Consider the following 24,415-nt stretch of genomic DNA (forward strand, 5'->3'; position numbering starts at 1 on the left):
TTAAATAATCCCGGCATAAAAGCGAAGAAGCGGAATAAGACACGACGAAACAAATTTTAGATTAACATAAATAAATAAATAAAATCTGAAGTGACCTCAGCAAGGAGATTAAATTTTTATTTTTTTTCCAGAAATAATTCTACTTCCTGTTTCGTGTCTGACACATTAAGGGACTGTTCGTTATTTCTGAATGAAAAAACAATCAAAAAAAAAAAGAGGGAGACTTGTCAAATCATCTTTTTTTTTTGACTTAGAGGAGGGGCATAAAGTTACAGATGTTATAAAGATTTGTGATACCCAGAGTGATGTCAGTACTCTGATGGTTATAAATGAACTTATAGACGTCAAAAATAAAGTTATACATCTAAATAAAGTTACAGACCTTATAAATCGTTATAGTCCTTGTAAATAAAGTTATAGACCTTGTAAATAAAGTTATAAACCTCATAAACAAAGTTATAGACCTTGTAAATGAAGTTACAGACCTCATAAACAAAGTTAAAGACCTTGTAAATAAAGTTACAGACCTCAAAGTTATAGACCTTGTAAATAAAGTTATAGACCTCATAAACAAAGTTATAGACCTCGTAAATAAAGTTACAGACCTCATAAACAAAGTTATAGACCTCGTAAATAAAGTTATAGACCTCATAAACAAAGTTATAGACCTTGTAAATAAAGTTACAGACCTCAGTTATAGACCTTGTAGATAAAGTTATAGACCTCATAAACAAAGTTATAGACCTCGTAAATAACGTCATAGACCTCATAAAGTTAGACCTCGTAAATAAAGTTACAGACCTCATAAAGTTAGACCTCGTAAATTAAGTTAGACCTCGTAAATAAAGTTAGACCTCGTAAATAAAGTTATAGACCTCATAAAGTTAGACCTCGTAAATTAAGTTAGACCTCATAAATAAAGTTATAGACCTCATAAATTAAGTTAGACCTTGTAAATTAAGTTAGACCTCGTAAATAACGTCATAGACCTCATAAAGTTAGACCTCGTAAATAAAGTTATAGACCTCATAGTTAGACCTCGTAAATAAAGTTATAGACCTCGTAAAGTTAGACCTTGTAAATAAAGTTATAGACCTCGTAAAGTTAGACCTCGTAAATTAAGTTAGACCTCGTAAATCAAGATATAGATGTTGTAAATAAAGTTAAAAACGTTGTAAATACTGTGATGGTTATAAATGAAGTTTCAGTACAAACATCTGGACATTTAACCAACGTTAACTTTATTAACAGGTTCAGGAAGTTTCAGAGAGTCGTCTGGTCCACACACACACACACACACACACACACACACACACACACTGGAGTGACTCTGACGTTGATCCGGATCGATCCGGATCTACTCGGCACCTGGTCCGCCCATCTGGTCATCTTTGTCTTTCTTCTTGTGACCAGAGACAATGTCATCAATGCGCAGCAACAAGATGGCCGTCTGGGCAACAGAGACAGAGAAAGGAGGGGTTAGTGTGTGTGTCGGTCAGTGTCACGATGACATCATCAGCCTCAGGATGGCAGGGGCTTCTGACCTCGACAGCGGTCTTGTAGGTCTGAGCTTTGACGGCAAGCGGCTCCCAGATCCCCAGAGTGTTCATGTCAGACAGACAACCTGTTTCCCCGTCCACGCCCCAACACACACTGTTCTCCTGAGTGTGTTTGGCCTGCGCGCACACACACACACACACACACACACACACACACACACAAATGACATCATTAATAAACTGTTAATACAACAACTGCATTTGAGAAGAATGAACTAAATAAAGTTGTGTGTTACCCTCAGTGATGTCAGCACTCTGATGGTGGAGGCTCCACAGTTCTGAATCAGGGTTCGGGGGATCACCTCCAGGGCCTGAGCCACTGCGCGGTATGGCCACTGTTCCACACCGGTCAGAGCGCGGGAACGCTCCATCAGACGCTTAGACACCGCCATCTCTGTGGCACCGCCCCCTGGCAACAGGAAGGGGTCCAGCAGGACATTACGACACACCTGCATGGCATCCTGAAGGTTCCTCTCCACTTCCTGAAGGAAAGCAACACACAAGCGCTCAACTGAAGGAAGTGCAAGTGTCAGACACAGGTGGGAAATACGAAAGATCTGAAGTGCGGGTGAAAGCAGCTGAAGTGTGGGTGAGAGCAGCTCAAGTGTGGGTGAGAGCAGCTCAAGTGTGGGTGAGAGCAGCTCAAGTGTGGGTGAGAGCAGCTCAAGTGTGGCTGACAGCAGCTGAAGTGTGGGTGAGAGTAGCTCAAGTGTGGCTGACAGCAGCTCAAGTGTGGGTGAGAGCAGCTCAAGTGTGGGTGAGAGCAGCTCAAGTGTGGGTGAGAGCAGCTCAAGTGTGAGTGACAGCAGCTCAAGTGTGAGTGACAGCAGCTCAAGTGTGGGTGACAGCAGCTCAAGTGTGGGTGACAGCAGCTCAAGTGTGAGTGACAGCAGCTCAAGTGTGGGTGAGAGCAGCTCAAGTGTGGGTGAGAGCAGCTCAAGTGTGGGTGAGAGCAGCTCAAGTGTGAGTGACAGCAGCTCAAGTGTGAGTGACAGCAGCTCAAGTGTGGGTGACAGCAGCTCAAGTGTGGGTGACAGCAGCTCAAGTGTGGGTGACAGCAGCTCAAGTGTGGGTGAGAGCAGCTCAAGTGTGGGTGAGAGCAGCTCAAGTGTGGGTGACAGCAGCTCAAGTGTGAGTGACAGCAGCTCAAGTGTGAGTGAGAGCAGCTCAAGTGTGGGTGAGAGCAGCTCAAGTGTGAGTGACAGCAGCTCAAGTGTGAGTGAGAGCAGCTCAAGTGTGGGTGACAGCAGCTCAAGTGTGGGTGACAGCAGCTCAAGTGTGAGTGACAGCAGCTCAAGTGTGAGTGACAGCAGCTCAAGTGTGGGTGACAGCAGCTCAAGTGTGAGTGACAGCAGCTCAAGTGTGAGTGAGAGCAGCTCAAGTGTGGGTGACAGCAGCTCAAGTGTGAGTGACAGCAGCTCAAGTGTGGGTGAGAGCAGCTCAAGTGTGAGTGAGAGCAGCTCAAGTGTGGGTGAGAGCAGCTCAAGTGTGAGTGACAGCAGCTCAAGTGTGGGTGACAGCAGCTCAAGTGTGGGTGAGAGCAGCTCAAGTGTGGGTGAGAGCAGCTCAAGTGTGAGTGACAGCAGCTCAAGTGTGAGTGACAGCAGCTCAAGTGTGGGTGACAGCAGCTCAAGTGTGGCTGACAGCAGCTCAAGTGTGAGTGACAGCAGCTCAAGTGTGAGTGAACGCAGCTCAAGTGTGGGTGACAGCAGCTCAAGTGTGGGTGACAGCAGCTCAAGTGTGGCTGACAGCAGCTCAAGTGTGAGTGACAGCAGCTCAAGTGTGAGTGAAAGCAGCTCAAGTGTGGGTGAAAGCAGCTTAAGTGAGTTTGAAGAACATTAAAGATTAAAGTAAGGAAAAGGTTCTCACAGCGAGGATCTCCTTGCTGGCTCCTCTCAGCAGGATGGTGCAGGCCTTTGGGTCTTTACACTCAGTGACGAAGGTGAAATACTCATCGCCGATCTTCTTGACCTCAAACAGCCCCGCCCCCGTACCAACGTCTTCCTCGCGCAGTTCGTCGGTTCGGCTGACAATGCGAGCGCCGCACGCCCTGAAAGACAGAGACAGGTTACAGACACATGCTGTCTGCTGACAGCTGATTGGCTGCAGGTGAGCAGGTTACCTGGCGATGCGGTTGTTGTCGGTCTTCCTCACGCGGCGGATGGCAGTGATGTTGGCCTTCATCAGGTAGTGCTGCGCCAAATCTGAAAGGACACATGAGAGGGATTATCTTTATTGTCTTCTTTAATCCACCATTTTGTTTCCTCTGTGTTTAAGCGACATGATTTTGTCAGGGCACGGTATGTTATGAGGGATAATATTAACCCTTCTACTGATGGGCGGGGCTTAGCGGGAGGCAAAACACTAGCTCCACAGACATTAGCTAGCGCTAGCTAACAAGTTCTGTTGCCTTGTTTAAGACAATGGAGGAAGATGATGCGTGTTCAGCTAATGCTAAAAAGTTACCAGAGTGAAATCCAATATTGTTGGCTCTAATATTACCTAATGTGCTAACAGTGTGTGTGTGTGTGTGTGTGTGTGTGTGTGTGTACCTGAGATGCCCTTCTCAGTGAACAGCAGGTCTGGTTTGAGGCGGATGATGTCCTCACAGATCTGCTGGATGTATTCTTCCTCCATCTGCAGGATTCGGGCGAAGTCCTCCTCCTTACTGATCTCTATGTCTGTCTGCAAACACACACACACACACACACACACACACACACACACACACACGTGTAATACACACTACACACACCCCTGATACAGCAGGACTGTCCCTTTAAAGTCGGACACCCCTCAGTCAACTCAGACCGCTTCAGGTCCAGCAGTCGTTTCTAATTTGTTGTTAGCATTTTTAGCATCATTAGCTGTTGTTTACATGAATTCAGGTGTGTCTCACCTGGCTCTCGCCCTTCTTGTACTCCAGGGAACAGTCCAGCAGGACGATGCGTGGCTCTTTGATGACGCGTCTCATCCTCGGGTGTGTCACATCTTTGTTGACCATCACGCCTTTCAGGACACACGAGTCCTCGATGATCCCGCCAGGAACCTGAACACACCACAACAACACGTGACAGGAAGTGTCAGCAGATGCATCCAATGGTGATCATCAGTGCTGGACAGACAGAAAGTGGTTACCTTCTCCACTTTGGCATACTTCTTGATGTCGATCTCCTTGCGTCCATTGTCTTCCAGCTCCACGGTGCGGACGGCGTCCAGCGCAATGCTGCACGCCAGCTCTGACCAGCGGCTCACCGCTTTGGTGTTGATAGCCGAGTGGACGATCTTCAGCATCATGGAGCGGTCCACCGTGTCCACAGGGATGCTGGGGTGTGACATCATCATCAGTATTTTAACACCGTCTCCCTTCTGCTGCCCTTTCACAATAAAAGCCTCTGTGTGTACCTGATGTCCTTCAGAGTGTCCAACATGTCCTCCAGAGCCCGTCTGTAGGCGCCAATGATCACCGTCGGGTGCATCTGCTGCTCCAGGAACTGCTCTGCTACCGCCAGCATCTCCCCCGCTGCATGTACGCACACACGTTACAGAAGAACACAACACACATTGTTTAACACACAAAATACACTGTGAAGACAGTCTACATGTCCACACTGTGAGGACAGTCAACATGTCCACACTGTGAGGACAGTCAACATGTCCACACTGTGAGGACAGTCAACATGTCCACACTGTGAGGACAGTCAACATGTCCACACTGTGAGGACAGTCTACATGTCCACACTGTGAGGACAGTCTACATGTTCACACTGTGAGGACAGTCTACATGTCCACACTGTGAGGACAGTCTACATGTTCACACTGTGAGGACAGTCAACATGTCCACACTGTGAGGACAGTCTACATGTTCACACTGTGAGGACAGTCTACATGTCCACACTGTGAGGACAGTCAACATGTCCACACTGTGAGGACAGTGAACACTGTGAGGACAGTCAACATGTCCACACTGTGAGGACAGTCTACATGTTCACACTGTGAGGACAGTGAACACTGTGAGGACAGTCAACATGTCCACACTGTGAGGACAGTCAACATGTCCACACTGTGAGGACAGTCAACATGTCCACACTGTGAGGACAGTCAACATGTCCACACTGTGAGGACAGTCTACATGTTCACACTGTGAGGACAGTCTACATGTTCACACTGTGAGGACAGTCAACATGTCCACACTGTGAGGACAGTGAACACTGTGAGGACAGTCAACATGTCCACACTGTGAGGACAGTCTACATGTTCACACTGTGAGGACAGTCAACATGTCCACACTGTGAGGACAGTCTACATGTTCACACTGTGAGGACAGTCAACATGTCCACACTGTGAGGACAGTCTACATGTTCACACTGTGAGGACAGTCAACATGTCCACACTGTGAGGACAGTCTACATGTTCACACTGTGAGGACAGTCTACATGTCCACACTGTGAGGACAGTCAACATGTCCACACTGTGAGGACAGTGAACACTGTGAGGACAGTCAACATGTCCACACTGTGAGGACAGTCTACATGTTCACACTGTGAGGACAGTGAACACTGTGAGGACAGTCAACATGTCCACACTGTGAGGACAGTCAACATGTCCACACTGTGAGGACAGTCAACATGTCCACACTGTGAGGACAGTCAACATGTCCACACTGTGAGGACAGTCTACATGTTCACACTGTGAGGACAGTGAACACTGTGAGGACAGTCAACATGTCCACACTGTGAGGACAGTCAACATGTCCACACTGTGAGGACAGTGAACACTGTGAGGACAGTCAACATGTCCACACTGTGAGGACAGTCTACATGTTCACACTGTGAGGACAGTGAACACTGTGAGGACAGTCAACATGTCCACACTGTGAGGACAGTCAACATGTCCACACTGTGAGGACAGTCAACATGTCCACACTGTGAGGACAGTCAACATGTCCACACTGTGAGGACAGTCAACATGTCCACACTGTGAGGACAGTCAACATGTTCACACTGTGAGGACAGTCTACATGTTCACACTGTGAGGACAGTGAACACTGTGAGGACAATGAACACTGTGAGGACAGTCTACATGTCCACACTGTGAGGACAGTGAACACTGTGAGGACAATGAACACTGTGAGGACAGTCTACATGACCACACTGTGAGGACAGTGAACACTGTGAGGACAGTCTACATGTCCACACTGTGAGGACAGTGAACCCTGTGAGGATAGTCGATTTTAATCTGAAAGGATCTGATATCACTTCCTCTCATGATGTCATCGGCAGACTCACCCAGGATGATGACAGACGTGGTCCCGTCTCCCACCTCCTCGTCCTGCGTGCGGCTGATCTCAATCATGGACTTGGCTGCTGGATGCTGGACCTGGATCTGTTACCATGGAGATGCAGGTCCTCAGCAATGACATCATCATCAGGCATGCCCTGTATGTTTAATGTAAACATATAAACATCTGCTGACCTCTCTGAGGATGGCGTTTCCATCATTGGTCATCACGATTCCTCCCATGGGGTCGAGCAGCATCTACACACACACACACACACACACACACACACACACACACACACACGATTACTCAATGAATCAATGACACTGTCAGGGTGTGGGTGAATGTTTGTGTGATGATGATGATCTCACCTTCATCATGGCCCGAGGGCCGAGGCACGTCCTGATCACATCTGCTATGGTCTGAAACACACACATTAGCTAACGTTAGCTTCAATAGCAAAACAAATATCGGATTACACTGCAATGCAAACTTTTTAGCACATTAGCTAATGTTAGCTCCAACAGCAAAACAATAAGCTAACGTGCTAACAAGCTAACGTTACGGAGAAACCCAACGACTCAAACTGCAGTCAGTGTGTGCAGCAGGTGTGTCATGACCCTCAGGTAGACTCCACCCCCTCTGGCTCACTGACCTTGGCAGCATTGATGTTTCCTGTCTGAACTTTACGTCCCGACTCTCTCTTGATGTTCTGGTCTGCACAGGAAACACACACAGGAAGTTGACACATTTATTAATGACACTCGTTACCTGGAGAGGAAGTGTGTTGATGACTCTGAACACTTCCTGTTTTCCTCCCCCTGCCCCGCCCTGTAACGACCGCTGACTGACTGAAATATCTAGTTTATCTTTGCTCCTCCGCTCTGAACTGTTTATGCGGATGTTTTTAAATCATTCAATAATTAATTTGACCTTTTGTTTTTTTCTCTTCTCTTTAATTGTAAATCTGTGTCCTTAACTTTGTTCATACATTTTACATTTTTTTCTCAATGGTATATTTTATATCTTTTATGAATTTTTTATTTATGTATATTATATATTTACATATTTCTATTTATATATCAATATTTTAAACTATATCTTATATTTATATCTTATGTAACTTCAATATTTATATTTTAATATTCTATATATTTTGTGTTCGCTGTTCATTTATGTGCATTTTACATTTTTTATATTTTATATATTATATTTAGGGCCCGAGCACCGACCTCAGTGCGAGGTGTAGTCCAGGTCTAGGCTTCATAGTGGTGTGAGGTGTAGTCCAGGTCTAGGCTTCATAGGGTGCGAGACTTCATAGCAAGTGATGTGAGTTTCGTCGGTGGGCGTGGCGAAATGACTTGGCCACGCCCATTAAAGTGCAGCCCCCCCCCCACATGTGTTTTACCAACATGCATGAAAATCGGCACATACCTGCATCATGCCCAAATGCACAATAAAATTCTCTTGGACCCATTGCCTAAACTCAACATGAAGTCGGCCATTTTGAATTTCGTGGTCATTGTTGGTGTTTCCCATGTGTTGTGTTTTTACAAACTTGTCCTTCAGATTTAATCCGACTGGCTTCAGATGTTAGCGTGACTACGTTGTGACCAAAAGTTATAACAAGACCATCCCAATGTTGAATGGCACGCCCGCTGCGGAGCGTTGAATTTTGAGGTCTCGCCATGAAACTGCTACAACTTTGGTGTAAAAAGTCGGATCTCCACCAAACTTCACGTGATTCATATTAGTCCCGCCCTGAACACATCTGTATGACCACATTTCCTGATACTCACAGCGCCACCGTGCGTTGACAGGAAGTACGTCTTATCAGACATTTATCATTTGATTTATCTGAGACTTAAATGCTGTGGTGGGTATTTGATGTATAAAAACATATCATTAGTGCGTTCTCCAGCTCCCTCTAGTGGACAGAGGATGTGGTACAAACTGTATCAAGGATACGCCAAGTCACTCCTGCACGTGGCGTCCACCTATTATATTTAGGTATATTCTACATTTGTAATTGTACAATATTTAATATTTGAAATTGTATTTTTATGATGCATTATCTGCTCCTTCAGCACTTTAAATGACGCTGTTATATAAAATGTGCTCTGGCTGGACCGTTCATTATAATCTCATCTTTATTGTTGATATTTCAGTCTGTGCTGCTGAACGTCTCTGAGAATCAATAGAGTTTATTTTGTCTCATTTGTTTCTCATGTCACTCTGTGTGGGATTAACAAAGTTTGATCTTCAATGAACGAGCAGCTTCAGAAAAAGGACACGCAGCGTTTATACGCATTAATATGAAATATGTGATAACACACTGAATCAATAACATCGATATGAGATGTGATCGATCAGTGAGGGTGTGTGTGCTGCCTCAACAAAAGAACGTTAAACTGCGGACACATTATCCGCTGTTAGCTAACATTAGCACCGCCGGCTAACATTAACATTAGCTCGTTTTTATCTTCAGTCTGTTACATTATAATCAAAAAGTGCTGAGTCACATCCGGTCACGACCTGTACTCTATTTCTTCATTAAAACACCGCGGTGACATTAAAGCTACATGCTAATGAATTAGCATTAAACACAAAGATACTGACGCTGTTAGCATGTTAGCAGGCTAACTCTATCTCTATGCTGAGTAAAGGGATTTATTAGCCTAGCATATCGCCTCATTGGGAACACGAGCTGACGATGCTAACTGTTAGCGCACGGTGGGAGGAAGCACATGCTCCGCGGCTGGGGGAACTGCCGGTGTCCGCTTTGTGTCGCAGCAGGGCCGCTGTAAACCGGGCAGAGTCCCGGTACCGCGGAGCCCCCGGTGTTAACGCAGACATGTTTCAAGATGAAGATTGAAGATTTTCGGTACTTACTGAGCACTAAAACCTGCTGGCCCATCATCGTGACGGCGCGTGTCGGACTGCTTCGGCCTGGAAGGTTCTGGGAGGGAGAGAGAGGGAGGTCTTAGCGGCAGGGGCGGGAAATCAACCACAGCCCAACCAATCAGCTGAGAGGATCACTGTGACTGACAGGCGCGTCCGCCAATTGAGTCAATGAGCTGAAATGAGCGGAGACAGGCTCAGCCTTTTATGGTGAAACACCCACAGACACGTCTATGGAAACACCAACACCTCATTTACACTCTCCATGATTTTACAGCCGTCATGTTGTTCGTCAGAAGTTTTTATTATTCTGTTCGAAATAAAAACAAGATATCAGTGGATTTAGATTTAAAACATAACTTACAAACAACAACTTAGAAAAGTAAGTAAATATACATTTATTCAATTTGAAAATCTATTCATAAATGCATACAAATGCATTTTAAAAGGAAACTGGCATGTATTTAAATACTGATGTATTTCATATTTTGTGTCACTGTCACCAGTAACATCATCACATCTGTTACATGATTTTTATGTAAGGGACCGTTGTTTATTTATGAGAGGGAGGTGATTTATTTTTTGACACATTTTAAATGAGACATAGAATAAAATGATCTTAATGAAATATCACTATTTTCAGCTCAGATTCAGTTATGATTTTTTTCCTGATGGAAGCCTTTGTGTTTTTACTGTATCTGGCTGTAATACATTTTAAAAGAAGATCTGCCTTCCAAACCCACACATTTACATTTAAAAAAAATTGCCAAATTTGTTTAAAGGAAACATTAACCCCCCCCCCCCCCCCCCCTCAAAAAATGCAAAAATGTTCAATGGAAAAAAGATCACCACAAAAACATAGACATACATTTTTAAAGGAAATTTTAACAAAATGTATAAAAAGCCCCCAAGAGCCCCAAAACTTACAAAACAAATTCATCAGAAAGAGAAAATGAATCAAAATTAAAAAACAAAAAAAAAGAACGCACCAAAAATTTTTACAAGAACACATTTTAGTTTTTACAGAAAAAATCATCACAAACAAACAAAATTATCAAAAATTGTTGGGAAAAACTATGAAAAACTTTGAAATTAAAAGTATTTAAATGTGTATGCCCCGACCCTGAGCCAGAATTAAAAACCATAAGTCCACCCTGGTGCTTAAAATATTATTTGACATGCCTCACCTATATTTGCACCACCCCTCCCCCCAAAAAAGATAATGAACATTCCCTAACGACATATAAAAATAAATGTATTTACTAGAAGGAATTTATTTCAGATTCTACTCACACACAGATCTCTCCACACACAACAATGACATGCTAACGAGTCACAACCAGCTGAGTGTAGCAGGGACACGACGACAAACACAAACCAGCTGTCAGAGTTTTATTGAACGCTCCTCCTCAGTGGGAACTGGCAGCCGTAAGGCTCTGAGAAGATTTGTGCATCAGTTTGATGTTCCACTACAGTTCCATCAATAAATAAGAAAACACAAACAATTTACACACAGGATGAAATCAATAAAGTATTTTCTTTTTTATATAAAATAAATAGGAATATAAAGAACACTGGGCACAGTGATAGGAAGTTCCATTTGAAAAAGACAAAATAAAAGCTTGTCTCCTCCTTTGTTTTGCTATTGAAGCTAATGTTAGCTAATGCGCTAAAAGTTAACATTACTGGGAAATCCAATATTTGTTTTGCAATTGAAGCTAATGTTAGCTAATGCGCTAAAGGCTAACAATTACTGGGAAATCCATTATGTTTTGCCATTGAAGCTAATGTTAGCTAATGCGCTAAAGGCTAACATTACTGGGAAATCCAATAAAAGAAGAATGAAATTTTATTTACGTGTCTGGCTGCCCAAGACAGCGCATCCCTCATGGGATTATTCAGACACATTTTAAACAAAACATTTTCCAGTGCCTTCATGCCAACATAGAACAGTAAAGACGACATAAAATTTTATTTACAAAAATAAATGAAACAAAATAAAAAGGACAATCTTTAGAGCCAGGATCTATCTGTATGCATAAGTTGTTGCTTTCTTCTGTTCCACACTTTATGGATATAATTGGATATTGCAAATATATGATTATCAAATAACCATTTAATTATTTGTTTATCCTGGGACAGACCTACATGTGTTGATACTTTGTCAAAGAATGTTTCTCTTAGGTCATCGTAGAGTATGTCCAATATGTTTTGCCACTGAAGCTAATGTTAGCTAATGCGTTAAAAAGCTAACATTCCAGGGAAATTCAATATTTGTTTTGCCATTGAAGCTAACGTTAGCTCAAGCACTGAAAAGCTAACATTATGGGGTAATCCAATATTTGTTTTGCTACTGATGCTAACGTTAGCTTGGCTAAAAAGCTTACATTATGGGAAACTCCCGTATTTGTTTTGCAATTGAAGCTAATGTTAGCTAATGTGCTAAAATCCAACATTATGGGGAAATCCCAAATTTGCGGCGTAATGTTTGTTAAATGATGAAAATAAATAAAAAACTAAATAAACAAAAACAAAATGGTGGGCTCGTGCAGGATGTCTCATGTCACCAAAGTGACAACTCTCTCCAACCAATCAGTGGTCTGCAGTGATGTAGCTCCACCTCCTTCCGGTGGTACCAGAACGTACCAGCTTGGACTGAGTAGCAATGGAGATGAGATTTAATGTCCGTTGTCATGGAGACCAGCTGCTTCCGTTGGACCTGATCGGCCTGGATGGACATGTCAGAGTTCATCCCTGGACCCAGTGGACACCACACTATGACTCGCCTTGCTCTTCAGGAACTTCAGGAAGTCTTTGAGCTCTCGACCCCCCTGAGGACACACAGAGGAGGACATCATGTGACCAGATGTAATGTGACACAATGAGTGAGACGGAGATGATGGACTGTGGACAGGAAGTTGTTAACCTCGTATCTGATTGGCTCGTCCTTCCGGCCCACGGGAGCAAAGTAAATGGTGGGATACCTGTGAAGGGACAGAGGGACAGTTTCAGAGACAGAGACGGAGAGACGGAGACAGGAGGAAGCAGTTGCTGATGTCTCACCCCTGGATGTCGTATCCCAGTGGAACATCGTTATCTGCAGCGTTCATCTTGGCAATGACAATGTTTGGATCAGAAGACAGCTGACGGACAGAGGGACAGACAGAGGTTTTAATCCAAACAATAGCTCTAAAAAAAACTATCCAAGTAGATTATGCTATTAAGTAAATATTCTAATAGACTAGAATATTAGCCAGTTAGCTTGCTAACTAGGTAGGCTATGCTAACAAGTGAACATGCTAATAGACTAGAATATTAGCCAGTTAGCTTGCTAACTAGGTAGGCTATGCTAACAAGTGAACATGCTAACAGACTAGATTATTAGCCAGTTAGCTTGCTTACTATATAGGCTATTCTAACAAGTGAACTTGCTAATAGACTAGCATATTAGCTAGTTAGCTTGCTAACTAAGTAGGCTATGCTAACATGTGAACGTGCTTATATACTAGAATATTAGCTCATTAGCTAGTAAGACCATGTTAACAAGTAAGCTTTCAAATAGGCTAAAATATATACTTATTAGCATAGCCAATCTGGTTAGCAAGCGAACTCGTTAATATTCTAGTTCACTGACACATTTCCTTGTTAGCATAGCCTACCTTGTTTGCAAGCTAACTTGAAGATGATGTACATACTGTGTCAGCGAGGTCTCTGTAGACCGGCTCCAGTTTCTTACAGTGAGGACAGGACGGAGAGAAGAACTGAATCAGGACGTCCTTATTTGGATCATTGACAACCTCATCGAAAGACTCGGCAACGACCACCTGCAAACACAGGTCACAGGTCACAGGTCAGAGACAAGACAGACACTGACTATGTGACCACGGTGTCGGCTGTTTGACTCTCATCATCCTCTCTGCTTCCTGCTGAGGGTGTAAATGTTAATGATATTAAAGGGAGCGTGGCTCAGAGTCTCACCTTGACAGCAGCAGTGTTCCTCTCAGGGATGGGCTCAGACTTCACAAAACGTTTCAGATGACCTGCGAAGAACTCGTCCAGGAACCTCTCCAAGGACCGCCCATCCCTCCTGACACACACACACACACACACACACACACACACACTACTGTGACCAGATTGGCTCAACATGTGTGATGTCATACAGGTAAGCAAACGTGAACTCCTCCCTCATGGTGTATTATTTTAGCCTGGTTTGGCCTGGTTACATACGTGAACTCCTCCCTCATGGTGTACTTGTGGCCCAGTTTGGTCCGGATAGTGACAAATGGCAGCTCTCCTCCGTCCGACGTCCCCAGACCGAAGTCGTCCTCCAGCTCAGACAGGAAGTCCTTCTTATTGGCTACTGAGAATGTCAGGCCCCTCCCAGAATATTTTGACGCCACTCTCAACACCCTGGCAACAAGACAGAAGGGGCGGGGCTCAACCACAAAAAGTGTCTTTACCTGTCCATGTGTTTCCTGTATACGTTTACCTGTCCATGTGTTTCCTGTTCATGTTTACCTGTCCACGTGTTTCCTGTATATGTTTACCTGTCCGTGTGTTTCCTGTATATGTTTACCTGTCCATGTGTTTCCTGTATATGTTTACCTGTCCATGTGTTTCCTGTTCATGTTTACCTGTCCACGTATTTCCTGTATATGTTTACCTGTCCGTGTGTTTCCTGTATATGTTTACCTGTCCATGTGTTTCCTGTATATGTTTACCTGTCCATGTGTTTCCTGTTCATGTTTACCTGTCCGTGTGTTTCCTGTATATGTTTACCTGTCCGTGTGTTTCCTGTATATGTTTACCTGTCCACGTGTTTCCTGTATATGTTTACCTGTCCGTGTGTTTCCTGTATATGTTTACCTGTCCGTGTGTTTCCTGTATATGTTTACCTGTCCGTGTGTTTCCTGTATATGTTTACCTGTCCACGTGTTTCCTGTATATGTTTACCTGTCCGTGTGTTTCCTGTATATGTTAACCTGTCCACGTGTTTCCTGTATATGTTTACCTGTCCACGTGTTTCCTGTATATGTTTACCTGTTCATGTGTTTCCTGTATACGTTTACCTGTCCATGTGTTTCCTGTATATGTTTACCTGTCCATGTGTTTCCTGTATATGTTTACCTGTCCACGTGTTTCCTGTATATGTTTACCTGTCCGTGTGTTTCCCGTTTATGTTTACCTGTCCGTGTGTTTCCTGTATATGTTTACCTGTCCGTGTGTTTCCTGTTTATGTTAACCTGTCCACGTGTTTCCTGTATATGTTAACCTGTCCATGTGTTTCCTGTATATGTTAACCTGTCCGTGTGTTTCCTGTTTATGTTAACCTGTCCACGTGTTTCCTGTATATGTTTACCTATCCGTGTGTTTCCTGTATATGTTAACCTGTCCACGTGTTTCCTGTATATGTTAACCTGTCCATGTGTTTCCTGTATATGTTAACCTGTCCATGTGTTTCCCGTTTATGTTTACCTGTCCGTGTGTTTCCCGTTTATGTTTACCTGTCCGTGTGTTTCCCGTTTATGTTTACCTGTCCGTGTGTTTCCTGTATATGTTTACCTGTCCGTGTGTTTCCTGTTTATGTTTACCTGTCCAAGTGTTTCCTGTATATGTTAACCTGTCCATGTGTTTCCTGTATATGTTTACTTGTCCATGTGTTTCCTGTATATGTTTACCTGTCCATGTGTTTCCTGTATATGTTAACCTGTCCATGTGTTTCCTGTATATGTTTACTTGTCCATGTGTTTCCTGTATATGTTTACCTGTCCATGTGTTTCCTGTATATGTTAACCTGTCCATGTGTTTCCTGTATATGTTTACCTGTTCGTGTGTTTCCTGTATATGTTAACCTGTCCATGTGTTTCCTGTATATGTTTACCTGTCCATGTGTTTCCTGTATATGTTAACCTGTCCATGTGTTTCCTGTATATGTTAACCTGTCCATGTGTTTCCTGTATATGTTAACCTGTTCCTGTGTTTCCTGTATATGTTTACCTGTCCATGTGTTTCCTGTATATGTTAACCTGTCCATGTGTTTCCTGTATATGTTAACCTGTCCATGTGTTTCCTGTATATGTTTACCTGTTCATGTGTTTCCTGTATATGTTTACCTGTCCATGTGTTTCCTGTTTATGTTTACCTGTCCATGTGTTTCCTGTTTATGTTTACCTGTTCATGTGTTTCCTGTTTATGTTTACCTGTCCGTGTTTCCTGTATATGTTTACCTGTCTATGTGTTTCCTGTATATGTTAACCTGTCCATGTGTTTCCTGTTTATGTTTACCTGTCCGTGTGTTTCCTGTATATGTTTACCTGTCCGTGTGTTTCCTGTATATGTTTACCTGTCCATGTGTTTCCTGTTTATGTTTACCTGTCCGTGTGTTTCCTGTATATGTTTACCTGTCCGTGTGTTTCCTGTATATGTTAACCTGTCCGTGTGTTTCCTGTATATGTTAACCTGTCCGTGTGTTTCCTGTATATGTTAACCTGTCCGTGTGTTTCCTGTATATGTTTACCTGTTCATGTGTTTCCTGTATACGTTTACCTGTCCATGTGTTTCCTGTTTATGTTTACCTGTTCATGTGTTTCCTGTTTATGTTTACCTGTCCGTGTGTTTCCTGTATATGTTTACCTGTCTATGTGTTTCCTGTATATGTTTACCTGTCCGTGTGTTTCCTGTATATGTTTACCTGTCCGTGTGTTTCCTGTATATGTTTACCTGTCCGTGTGTTTCCTGTATATGTTAACCTGTCCATGTGTTTCCTGTATATGTTAACCTGTCCGTGTGTTTCCTGTATATGTTTACCTGTCCGTGTGTTTCCTGTATATGTTTACCTGTCCGTGTGTTTCCTGTATATGTTTACCTGTCCGTGTGTTTCCTGTATATGTTAACCTGTCCGTGTGTTTCCTGTATATGTTAACCTGTCCGTGTGTTTCCTGTATATGTTTACCTGTCCGTGTGTTTCCTGTATATGTTTACCTGTTCATGTGTTTCCTGTATATGTTAACCTGTCCGTGTGTTTCCTGTATATGTTAACCTGTCCGTGTGTTTCCTGTATATGTTTACCTGTCCGTGTGTTTCCTGTATATGTTTACCTGTCCGTGTGTTTCCTGTATATGTTAACCTGTCCGTGTGTTTCCTGTATATGTTAACCTGTCCGTGTGTTTCCTGTATATGTTTACCTGTCCGTGTGTTTCCTGTATATGTTAACCTGTCCGTGTGTTTCCTGTATATGTTAACCTGTCCGTGTGTTTCCTGTATATGTTTACCTGTCCGTGTGTTTCCTGTATATGTTTACCTGTCCGTGTGTTTCCTGTATATGTTTACCTGTCCACGTGTTTCCTGTATATGTTTACCTGTCCACGTGTTTCCTGTATATGTTTACCTGTCCGTGTGTTTCCCGTTTATGTTTACCTGTCCGTGTGTTTCCTGTATATGTTTACCTGTCCGTGTGTTTCCTGTATATGTTAACCTGTCCATGTGTTTCCTGTATATGTTAACCTGTCCGTGTGTTTCCTGTATATGTTTACCTGTCCGTGTGTTTCCTGTATATGTTTACCTGTCCGTGTGTTTCCTGTATATGTTTACCTGTCCGTGTGTTTCCTGTATATGTTTACCTGTCCGTGTGTTTCCTGTATATGTTAACCTGTCCGTGTGTTTCCTGTATATGTTAACCTGTCCGTGTGTTTCCTGTATATGTTTACCTGTCCGTGTGTTTCCTGTATATGTTTACCTGTCCGTGTGTTTCCTGTATATGTTAACCTGTCCGTGTGTTTCCTGTATATGTTAACCTGTCCGTGTGTTTCCTGTATATGTTTACCTGTCCGTGTGTTTCCTGTATATGTTTACCTGTCCGTGTGTTTCCTGTATATGTTTACCTGTCCGTGTGTTTCCTGTATATGTTAACCTGTCCGTGTGTTTCCTGTATATGTTTACCTGTCCGTGTGTTTCCTGTATATGTTAACCTGTCCATGTGTTTCCTGTATATGTTAACCTGTCCGTGTGTTTCCTGTATATGTTTACCTGTCCGTGTGTTTCCTGTATATGTTTACCTGTCCGTGTGTTTCCTGTATATGTTTACCTGTCCACGTGTTTCCTGTATATGTTTACCTGTCCGTGTGTTTCCCGTTTATGTTTACCTGTCCGTGTGTTTCCTGTATATGTTTACCTGTCCGTGTGTTTCCCGTTTATGTTTACCTGTCCGTGTGTTTCCTGTATATGTTTACCTGTCCGTGTGTTTCCTGTTTATGTTTACCTATCCGTGTGTTTCCTGTATATGTTAACCTGTCCACGTGTTTCCTGTATATGTTAACCTGTCCATGTGTTTCCTGTATATGTTAACCTGTCCATGTGTTTCCCGTTTATGTTTACCTGTCCGTGTGTTTCCCGTTTATGTTTACCTGTCCGTGTGTTTCCCGTTTATGTTTACCTGTCCGTGTGTTTCCTGTATATGTTTACCTGTCCGTGTGTTTCCTGTTTATGTTTACCTGTCCAAGTGTTTCCTGTATATGTTTACCTGTCCGTGTGTTTCCTGTATATGTTTACCTATCCGTGTGTTTCCTGTTTATGTTTACCTGTCCATGTGTTTCCTGTATATGTTAACCTGTCCATGTGTTTCCTGTATATGTTAACCTGTCCATGTGTTTCCTGTATATGTTTACCTGTCCATGTGTTTCCTGTATATGTTAACCTGTCCATGTGTTTCCTGTATATGTTTACCTGTCCATGTGTTTCCTGTATATGTTTACCTGTTCATGTGTTTCCTGTTTATGTTTACCTGTCCGTGTGTTTCCTGTATATGTTTACCTGTCTATGTGTTTCCTGTATATGTTAACCTGTCCATGTGTTTCCTGTTTATGTTTACCTGTCCGTGTGTTTCCTGTATATGTTTACCTGTCTATGTGTTTCCTGTATATGTTTACCTGTCCGTGTGTTTCCTGTATATGTTTACCTGTCCGTGTGTTTCCTGTATATGTTTACCTGTCCGTGTGTTTCCTGTATATGTTAACCTGTCCATGTGTTTCCTGTATATGTTAACCTGTCCGTGTGTTTCCTGTATATGTTTACCTGTCCGTGTGTTTCCTGTATATGTTTACCTGTCCGTGTGTTTCCTGTATATGTTTACCTGTCCGTGTGTTTCCTGTATATGTTTACCTGTCCGTGTGTTTCCTGTATATGTTAACCTGTCCATGTGTTTCCTGTATATGTTAACCTGTCCGTGTGTTTCCTGTATATGTTTACCTGTCCGTGTGTTTCCTGTATATGTTTACCTGTTTAGAGTTTGTACACTCTGAGTTAAGCGCGTGCACCACGACTTAAAAAAGCCGTCATCGGAATCAGCGTGGGAGAAAATTACTGCTCGAGTCAATGCGTAGCCTAAGTTTAAATTTATTTTATACATTTATGCAATCACAATAATGTTAGGCTGCAGATGCAAACAGGTGGAATGGTGTTAAAGCTAAAATTTAGTTCACTTAGATGCAATCCCACCTCATTATTTTTCAAGTGAAAATGGTCTAAAAACAAGTTACTTTTAGGTGTGATTTGTTTTGACTAGAAATAAGACACATATTCTTGGTATGATTTTGAGTTTTTGCAGTGTGATGCAGTCTGACATTTTGAGACAGTCAATCTACCTGCACATTAATGCTGTGAATGGACTTCATATTCACATGGTCTCCTTCATTGTGTGAAGGAGCAATGATGGGAATGTGGGTTCCATCAGTGCACTCTATCACACCGGGAAATCCTAAAAGAAATTAAAATGACTAATCCCAGTCTGAGGTTGCAGCACCATGTCATTAACCGAATATGATTTATAATCATAAATTTGAACTGATTTCTACATCATTCACCTGCAGTCCTGTGGAACTCCTCCTTGATGACCCTCACAGGTTTATGTCCAGGGAACACAACAAAAAAGTTTAATAGACGTACGTTTCAGAGCTAGGGACACTTTTCTTACGGCTCTGCAGACAGTGGCCGCACTGATATTTTCTGCATCTCCGATATTATACAGAAAACTAGAGCAACACAAAGAATCAGGGTAGATGAAAGTGCACGTCCACGGTTGGTGACGTTGGTTATGTCACGACGGATGAGGTTATGGATATAAATGATGGACTGTGATGTGAAACGGTACCGTTCAAAAAGAAAATGTTCTGGAAATGATAATACGTCAGTTCTGGGCCTGTGAATAATCTCCTGACGAATGCGTAACTCCCTCCTCAGTAACACTGCCTCTTCGTCCACAGGGTCCTCCAAGAACGGACATGCCATGGTCGAAAAAAGTAATTTTAAAACAAGAACACACTTCAGGATCCGACTTTACCTTGAGGACAGATGATCGAACTTGCTGAAACCCGCGCAACACTAAATGAATGAATGAATCACACTGCGTGTGTGGCGTAAGAGGGAGGAGACAGCTAGAAACTCGAGGTTCATTGAAGAAAACCTGCTCCCGACCAGGTTAGGTTCACAGTCAGTTGCCATAGTAACTGACACTGACCGTGTTAACCTGTCCGTGTGTTTCCTGTATATGTTTACCTGTCCGTGTGTTTCCTGTATATGTTTACCTGTCCGTGTGTTTCCTGTATATGTTAACCTGTCCATGTGTTTCCTGTTTATGTTTACCTGTCCACGTGTTTCCTGTATATGTTTACCTGTCCACGTGTTTCATGTTGTGCTGTTCATGTGTTTCCTGTTTATGTTTACCTGTCCGTGTGTTTCCTGTATATGTTTACCTGTCTATGTGTTTCCTGTATATGTTAACCTGTCCATGTGTTTCCTGTTTATGTTTACCTGTCCGTGTGTTTCCTGTATATGTTAACCTGTCCGTGTGTTTCCTGTATATGTTAACCTGTTCATGTGTCTCCTGTATATGTTAACCTGTCCATGTGTTTCCTGTATATGTTAACCTGTCCATGTGTTTCCTGTATATGTTTACCTGTTCATGTGTTTCCTGTATATGTTTACCTGTTCATGTGTTTCCTGTATATGTTAACCTGTTCATGTGTTTCCTGTATATGTTTATCTTTTCATTTGTTTACCTGTTCCTCCAGTAGTTGGACCCACGGACGTTGTGGTGGTAGTCCAGGTCATAGTACGCCGTCAGCAGATCTCGGACTCTCAGACGGTCTCTGTTCTCTGCAGTCATGTGAGGACACAGTCCATATCTGGGGACAGACAGGTAGACAAAGACAGGTCCTCGGATCTCCACCAGGTGCTGCTGTTGTCAAACTGGACTGAGGACACTGAGAGACACTCACATGTTGTCTCTAATGAAGCGTCTCAGAGATCCGATGGTCAGGTAGTCTCTGAAGACGACCACACTGTCCTCAAACTTATTATCCAGTCTGGGAGGACGGAACAGCAACACGCTCCTGAAACATTGTAACATTAAGTTTGCAAAAGTACTGACACGTAGTCAGATAATGTTAGGCTACATAAAAATACGCTAGCAAAAGCACTATAAGGTGAAGTCAGATGAAGTAAGGCCAAGTAAAGTTACATTAGCAAAAGTACTGTCAGGTAAAGTCAGGTGAAGTAAGGCTACAAAAAGTTACATGAGCAAAAGTACTGACACGTAAAGCCTGATGAAGTAAGGCTACATAAAGTTACGTTAGCAAAAGTACCGTCCCGTAAAGTCAGATGCAGTAAGGCTACATAAAGTTAGGTTAGCAAAAGTACTGTCACGTAAAATCAGATGAAGTAAGGCTACATAAAGTTACATTAGCAAAAGTACTGTCACGTAAAGTCAGGTGCAGTAAGGCTACATAAAGTTAGGTTAGCAAAAGTACTGTCACGTAAAATCAGATGAAGTAAGGCTACATAAAGTTACGTTAGCAAAAGTACTGTCACGTAAAGTCAGATGCAGTAAGGCTACATAAAGTTAGGTTAGCAAAAGTACTGTCACGTAAAATCAGATGAAGTAAGGCTACATAAAGTTACATTAGCAAAAGTACTGTCACGTAAAGTCAGATGCAGTAAGGCTACACAAAGTTAGGTTAGCAAAAGTACTGTCACTAGCAAAACAACTATCACGTAAAGTCAGATGAAGTAAGGCTAAGTAAAGTTACGTTAGCAAAAGTACTGTCCCGTAAAGTCAGATGAAGTAAGGCTAAGTAAAGTTACGTTAGCTAAAGTACTGTCACGTAAAATCAGATGAAGTAAGGCTACATAAAGTTACGATAGCAAAAGTACTGTCCCGTAAAGTCAGATGCAGTAAGGCTACATAAAGTTACGTTAGCAAAAGTACTGACATGTAAAGTCAGAAGAAGTAAGGCTACATAAAGTTACGATAGCAAAAGTACTGACATGTAAAGTCAGGAGAAGTAAGGCTAAGTAAAGTTACGTTAGCTAAAGTACTGTCACGTAAAATCAGATGAAGTAAGGCTACATAAAGTTACGATAGCAAAAGTACTGTCCCGTAAAGTCAGATGAAGTAAGGCTACATAAAGTTAGGTTAGCAAAAGTACTGTCACGTAAAATCAGATGAAGTAAGGCTACATAAAGTTACATTAGCAAAAGTACTGTCACGTAAAGTCAGGTGCAGTAAGGCTACATAAAGTTAGGTTAGCAAAAGTACTGTCACGTAAAATCAGATGAAGTAAGGCTACATAAAGTTACGTTAGCAAAAGTACTGTCACGTAAAGTCAGATGCAGTAAGGCTACATAAAGTTAGGTTAGCAAAAGTACTGTCACGTAAAATCAGATGAAGTAAGGCTACATAAAGTTACGTAAACAAAAGTACTGACACGTAAAGTCAGATGACGTAAGGCTACATAAAGTTACGTTAGCAAAAGTACTGACACGTAAAGTCAGAAGAAGTAAGGCTACATAAAGTTACGTGAGCAAAAGTACTGACACGTAAAGTCAGATGACGTAAGGCTACATAAAGTTACGTTAACAAAAGTACTGACATGTAAAGTCAGATGACGTAAGGCTACATAAAAATATGCTAGCAAAAACACTATCACGTAAAGTCAGATGAAGTAAGGCCAAGTAAAGTTACGTTAGCAAAAGTACTGTCACGTAAAGTCAGATGACGTAAGGCTACAAAAAATTACGTTTGCAAAGGGACGTACGTGTGACACTTTGAAGGAGGTCATGTGATCACTTGTGTGTGTGCGTGTGTGTGTACTCACTCGGAACTAACCCCGTACTTCTCTCCGAGCTTCAGGTCGACGGTGTGAGCGAACCTGAACTGTTCTCTGAGCAGACCAGCAGCTCGCAGGAACTCAGCCAGATGAGGGCTGTCCTCACCTGAGAACAAACCTGAGACACACACACACACACACACACACACAGTCAGAAGACCACCGCTGACCTTCTGATGGCACCTGAGGTCATGTGATGTGTGACATCATCACAGCGTACCTATGATACTGGCGTCATAGTGGCTGATGAAGGTCTGGAGGTCTTCGTCAGTCTTCAGGTGGGCGGAGTCTGGACCTGTCTGCTTCTTCATGTAGTGATAGATTCCATCTGCGCGCGCGCGCGCACACACACACACACACACACACAGTGACTGTTTATTTGTTTACTTGTTTGTTTGTGTATGTGTGTGTGTGTTTGCGTGTGATACCTGCGGTGCGAGGTCCATCATAGGGGGCGGAGTCTCTTCCATTCCTGAAGATCTTCAGCGTGGGGTAACCCGACACCCCGAAACGAGCACACGTCTCTGAGTGAGCTGTACAGTCCACCTGAGACAGGTGAGACAGAGACAGGTGAGACAGAGACAGGTGAGACAGATGACACAGAGACAAGTGAGACAGAGACAGGTGAGACAGGTGAGAGGGACGTTACCTTGGCCAGCTGGACAGTCCCCTTCAGTCTTGTCGCTGCTTTCTCAAACTCTGGAGACAATTTCTTACAGTGTCCACACCTGAGAGCAGACAAGGAAGCAGGAAAGGAAAGAAATACAAGCAGTAAGGAAACATGGATGGAGTAGAAAGGAGGACGTAAGGACGTATGGGACAGAGGGAAAGGAAAGGAAAGGAAAAGGGGGGGGGGGGGGGGGCAGAAGGATGACTGGAGGACAGATGATGAAAGACAGGTGTCCGCCATTATCCACCCCCCCCCCCCCCCCCCCACCTCGTTACCATGGAGCGTAGAATTTCACCAGCATGGTCTCGTGCCCCGTTGCCAGGTAGTCGAAGTCCGCGTCGCCGAGCTCGAGCACATCTCTGCGCGAGCGCACCGCGGCGGGAAAACAAAACAACAGCGCAACCGTGACGGCGGGAAAAAGGCGGGGGGCGGCCGCCATGTTGGAGTGAAACGGTTAATGATTTTAGATGGTAGAAATTAAAACGTATGAACAGGAGACGGTACCCCGTCACACACCGAGGGCAGCCTCTGCGCGACACTCAGCGTCAATATCGAAGAAGTAACTCGCGTTTCCGGTCATAGACTCCAAAATAAAAGTTCCTCTGTGTCAGAAGCGGAACATTTCAAAGTCAACAGAAAACAAGGATTCGTCTCAAAAGGAAACTCGGTCACATTTATTTCTTTGTGACGCAACTGAGACATAAATCACTCCATTTTAATGTATCCGTTATTATCTGGTGCTTTTATTGTGAAGGCAGCATTACTGTTTCCGGTACTCCCTGTGAAACTTGACCATCCCTCTACTGTCAAATGAAAGGCGGGACATCAAGAGAAAATACCG

At 43.1% G+C, this 24,415-nt stretch overlaps 2 protein-coding genes across 2 annotated transcripts; both read right to left on the reverse strand.

The window, feature by feature from the left end:
• Positions 1 to 1,220: 1,220 nt before the first annotated feature.
• Positions 1,221 to 9,861, reverse strand: cct3 (chaperonin containing TCP1, subunit 3 (gamma)). The gene is made up of 14 exons (XM_033637804.2): positions 9,733 to 9,861; positions 7,496 to 7,557; positions 7,212 to 7,262; positions 7,035 to 7,097; positions 6,848 to 6,944; positions 4,965 to 5,082; positions 4,698 to 4,884; positions 4,459 to 4,608; positions 4,112 to 4,244; positions 3,682 to 3,763; positions 3,429 to 3,609; positions 1,796 to 2,041; positions 1,545 to 1,676; positions 1,221 to 1,450 (listed from the first exon to the last, which is right to left on the reverse strand). Exons 1-14 carry the CDS (start codon positions 9,758 to 9,760, stop codon positions 1,358 to 1,360), a joined length of 1,623 nt encoding a protein of 540 aa, XP_033493695.1. The 5' UTR covers positions 9,761 to 9,861; the 3' UTR covers positions 1,221 to 1,357.
• A 1,257-nt stretch (positions 9,862 to 11,118) lies between these two features.
• LOC117263071 (protein disulfide-isomerase A3-like) lies at positions 11,119 to 24,130 on the reverse strand. The gene is made up of 13 exons (XM_078175784.1): positions 23,850 to 24,130; positions 23,554 to 23,632; positions 23,333 to 23,450; positions 23,125 to 23,232; positions 22,893 to 23,022; positions 21,015 to 21,128; positions 20,796 to 20,921; positions 13,972 to 14,154; positions 13,720 to 13,828; positions 13,437 to 13,565; positions 12,805 to 12,884; positions 12,668 to 12,725; positions 11,119 to 12,572 (listed from the first exon to the last, which is right to left on the reverse strand). Exons 1-13 carry the CDS (start codon positions 24,011 to 24,013, stop codon positions 12,483 to 12,485), a joined length of 1,488 nt encoding a protein of 495 aa, XP_078031910.1. The 5' UTR covers positions 24,014 to 24,130; the 3' UTR covers positions 11,119 to 12,482.
• Positions 24,131 to 24,415: the final 285 nt, after the last annotated feature.

This window comes from Epinephelus lanceolatus, chromosome 16 (assembly GCF_041903045.1).
Source record: "Epinephelus lanceolatus isolate andai-2023 chromosome 16, ASM4190304v1, whole genome shotgun sequence".
In the NCBI taxonomy this organism is placed as follows: Eukaryota; Metazoa; Chordata; class Actinopteri; order Perciformes; family Serranidae; genus Epinephelus; species Epinephelus lanceolatus.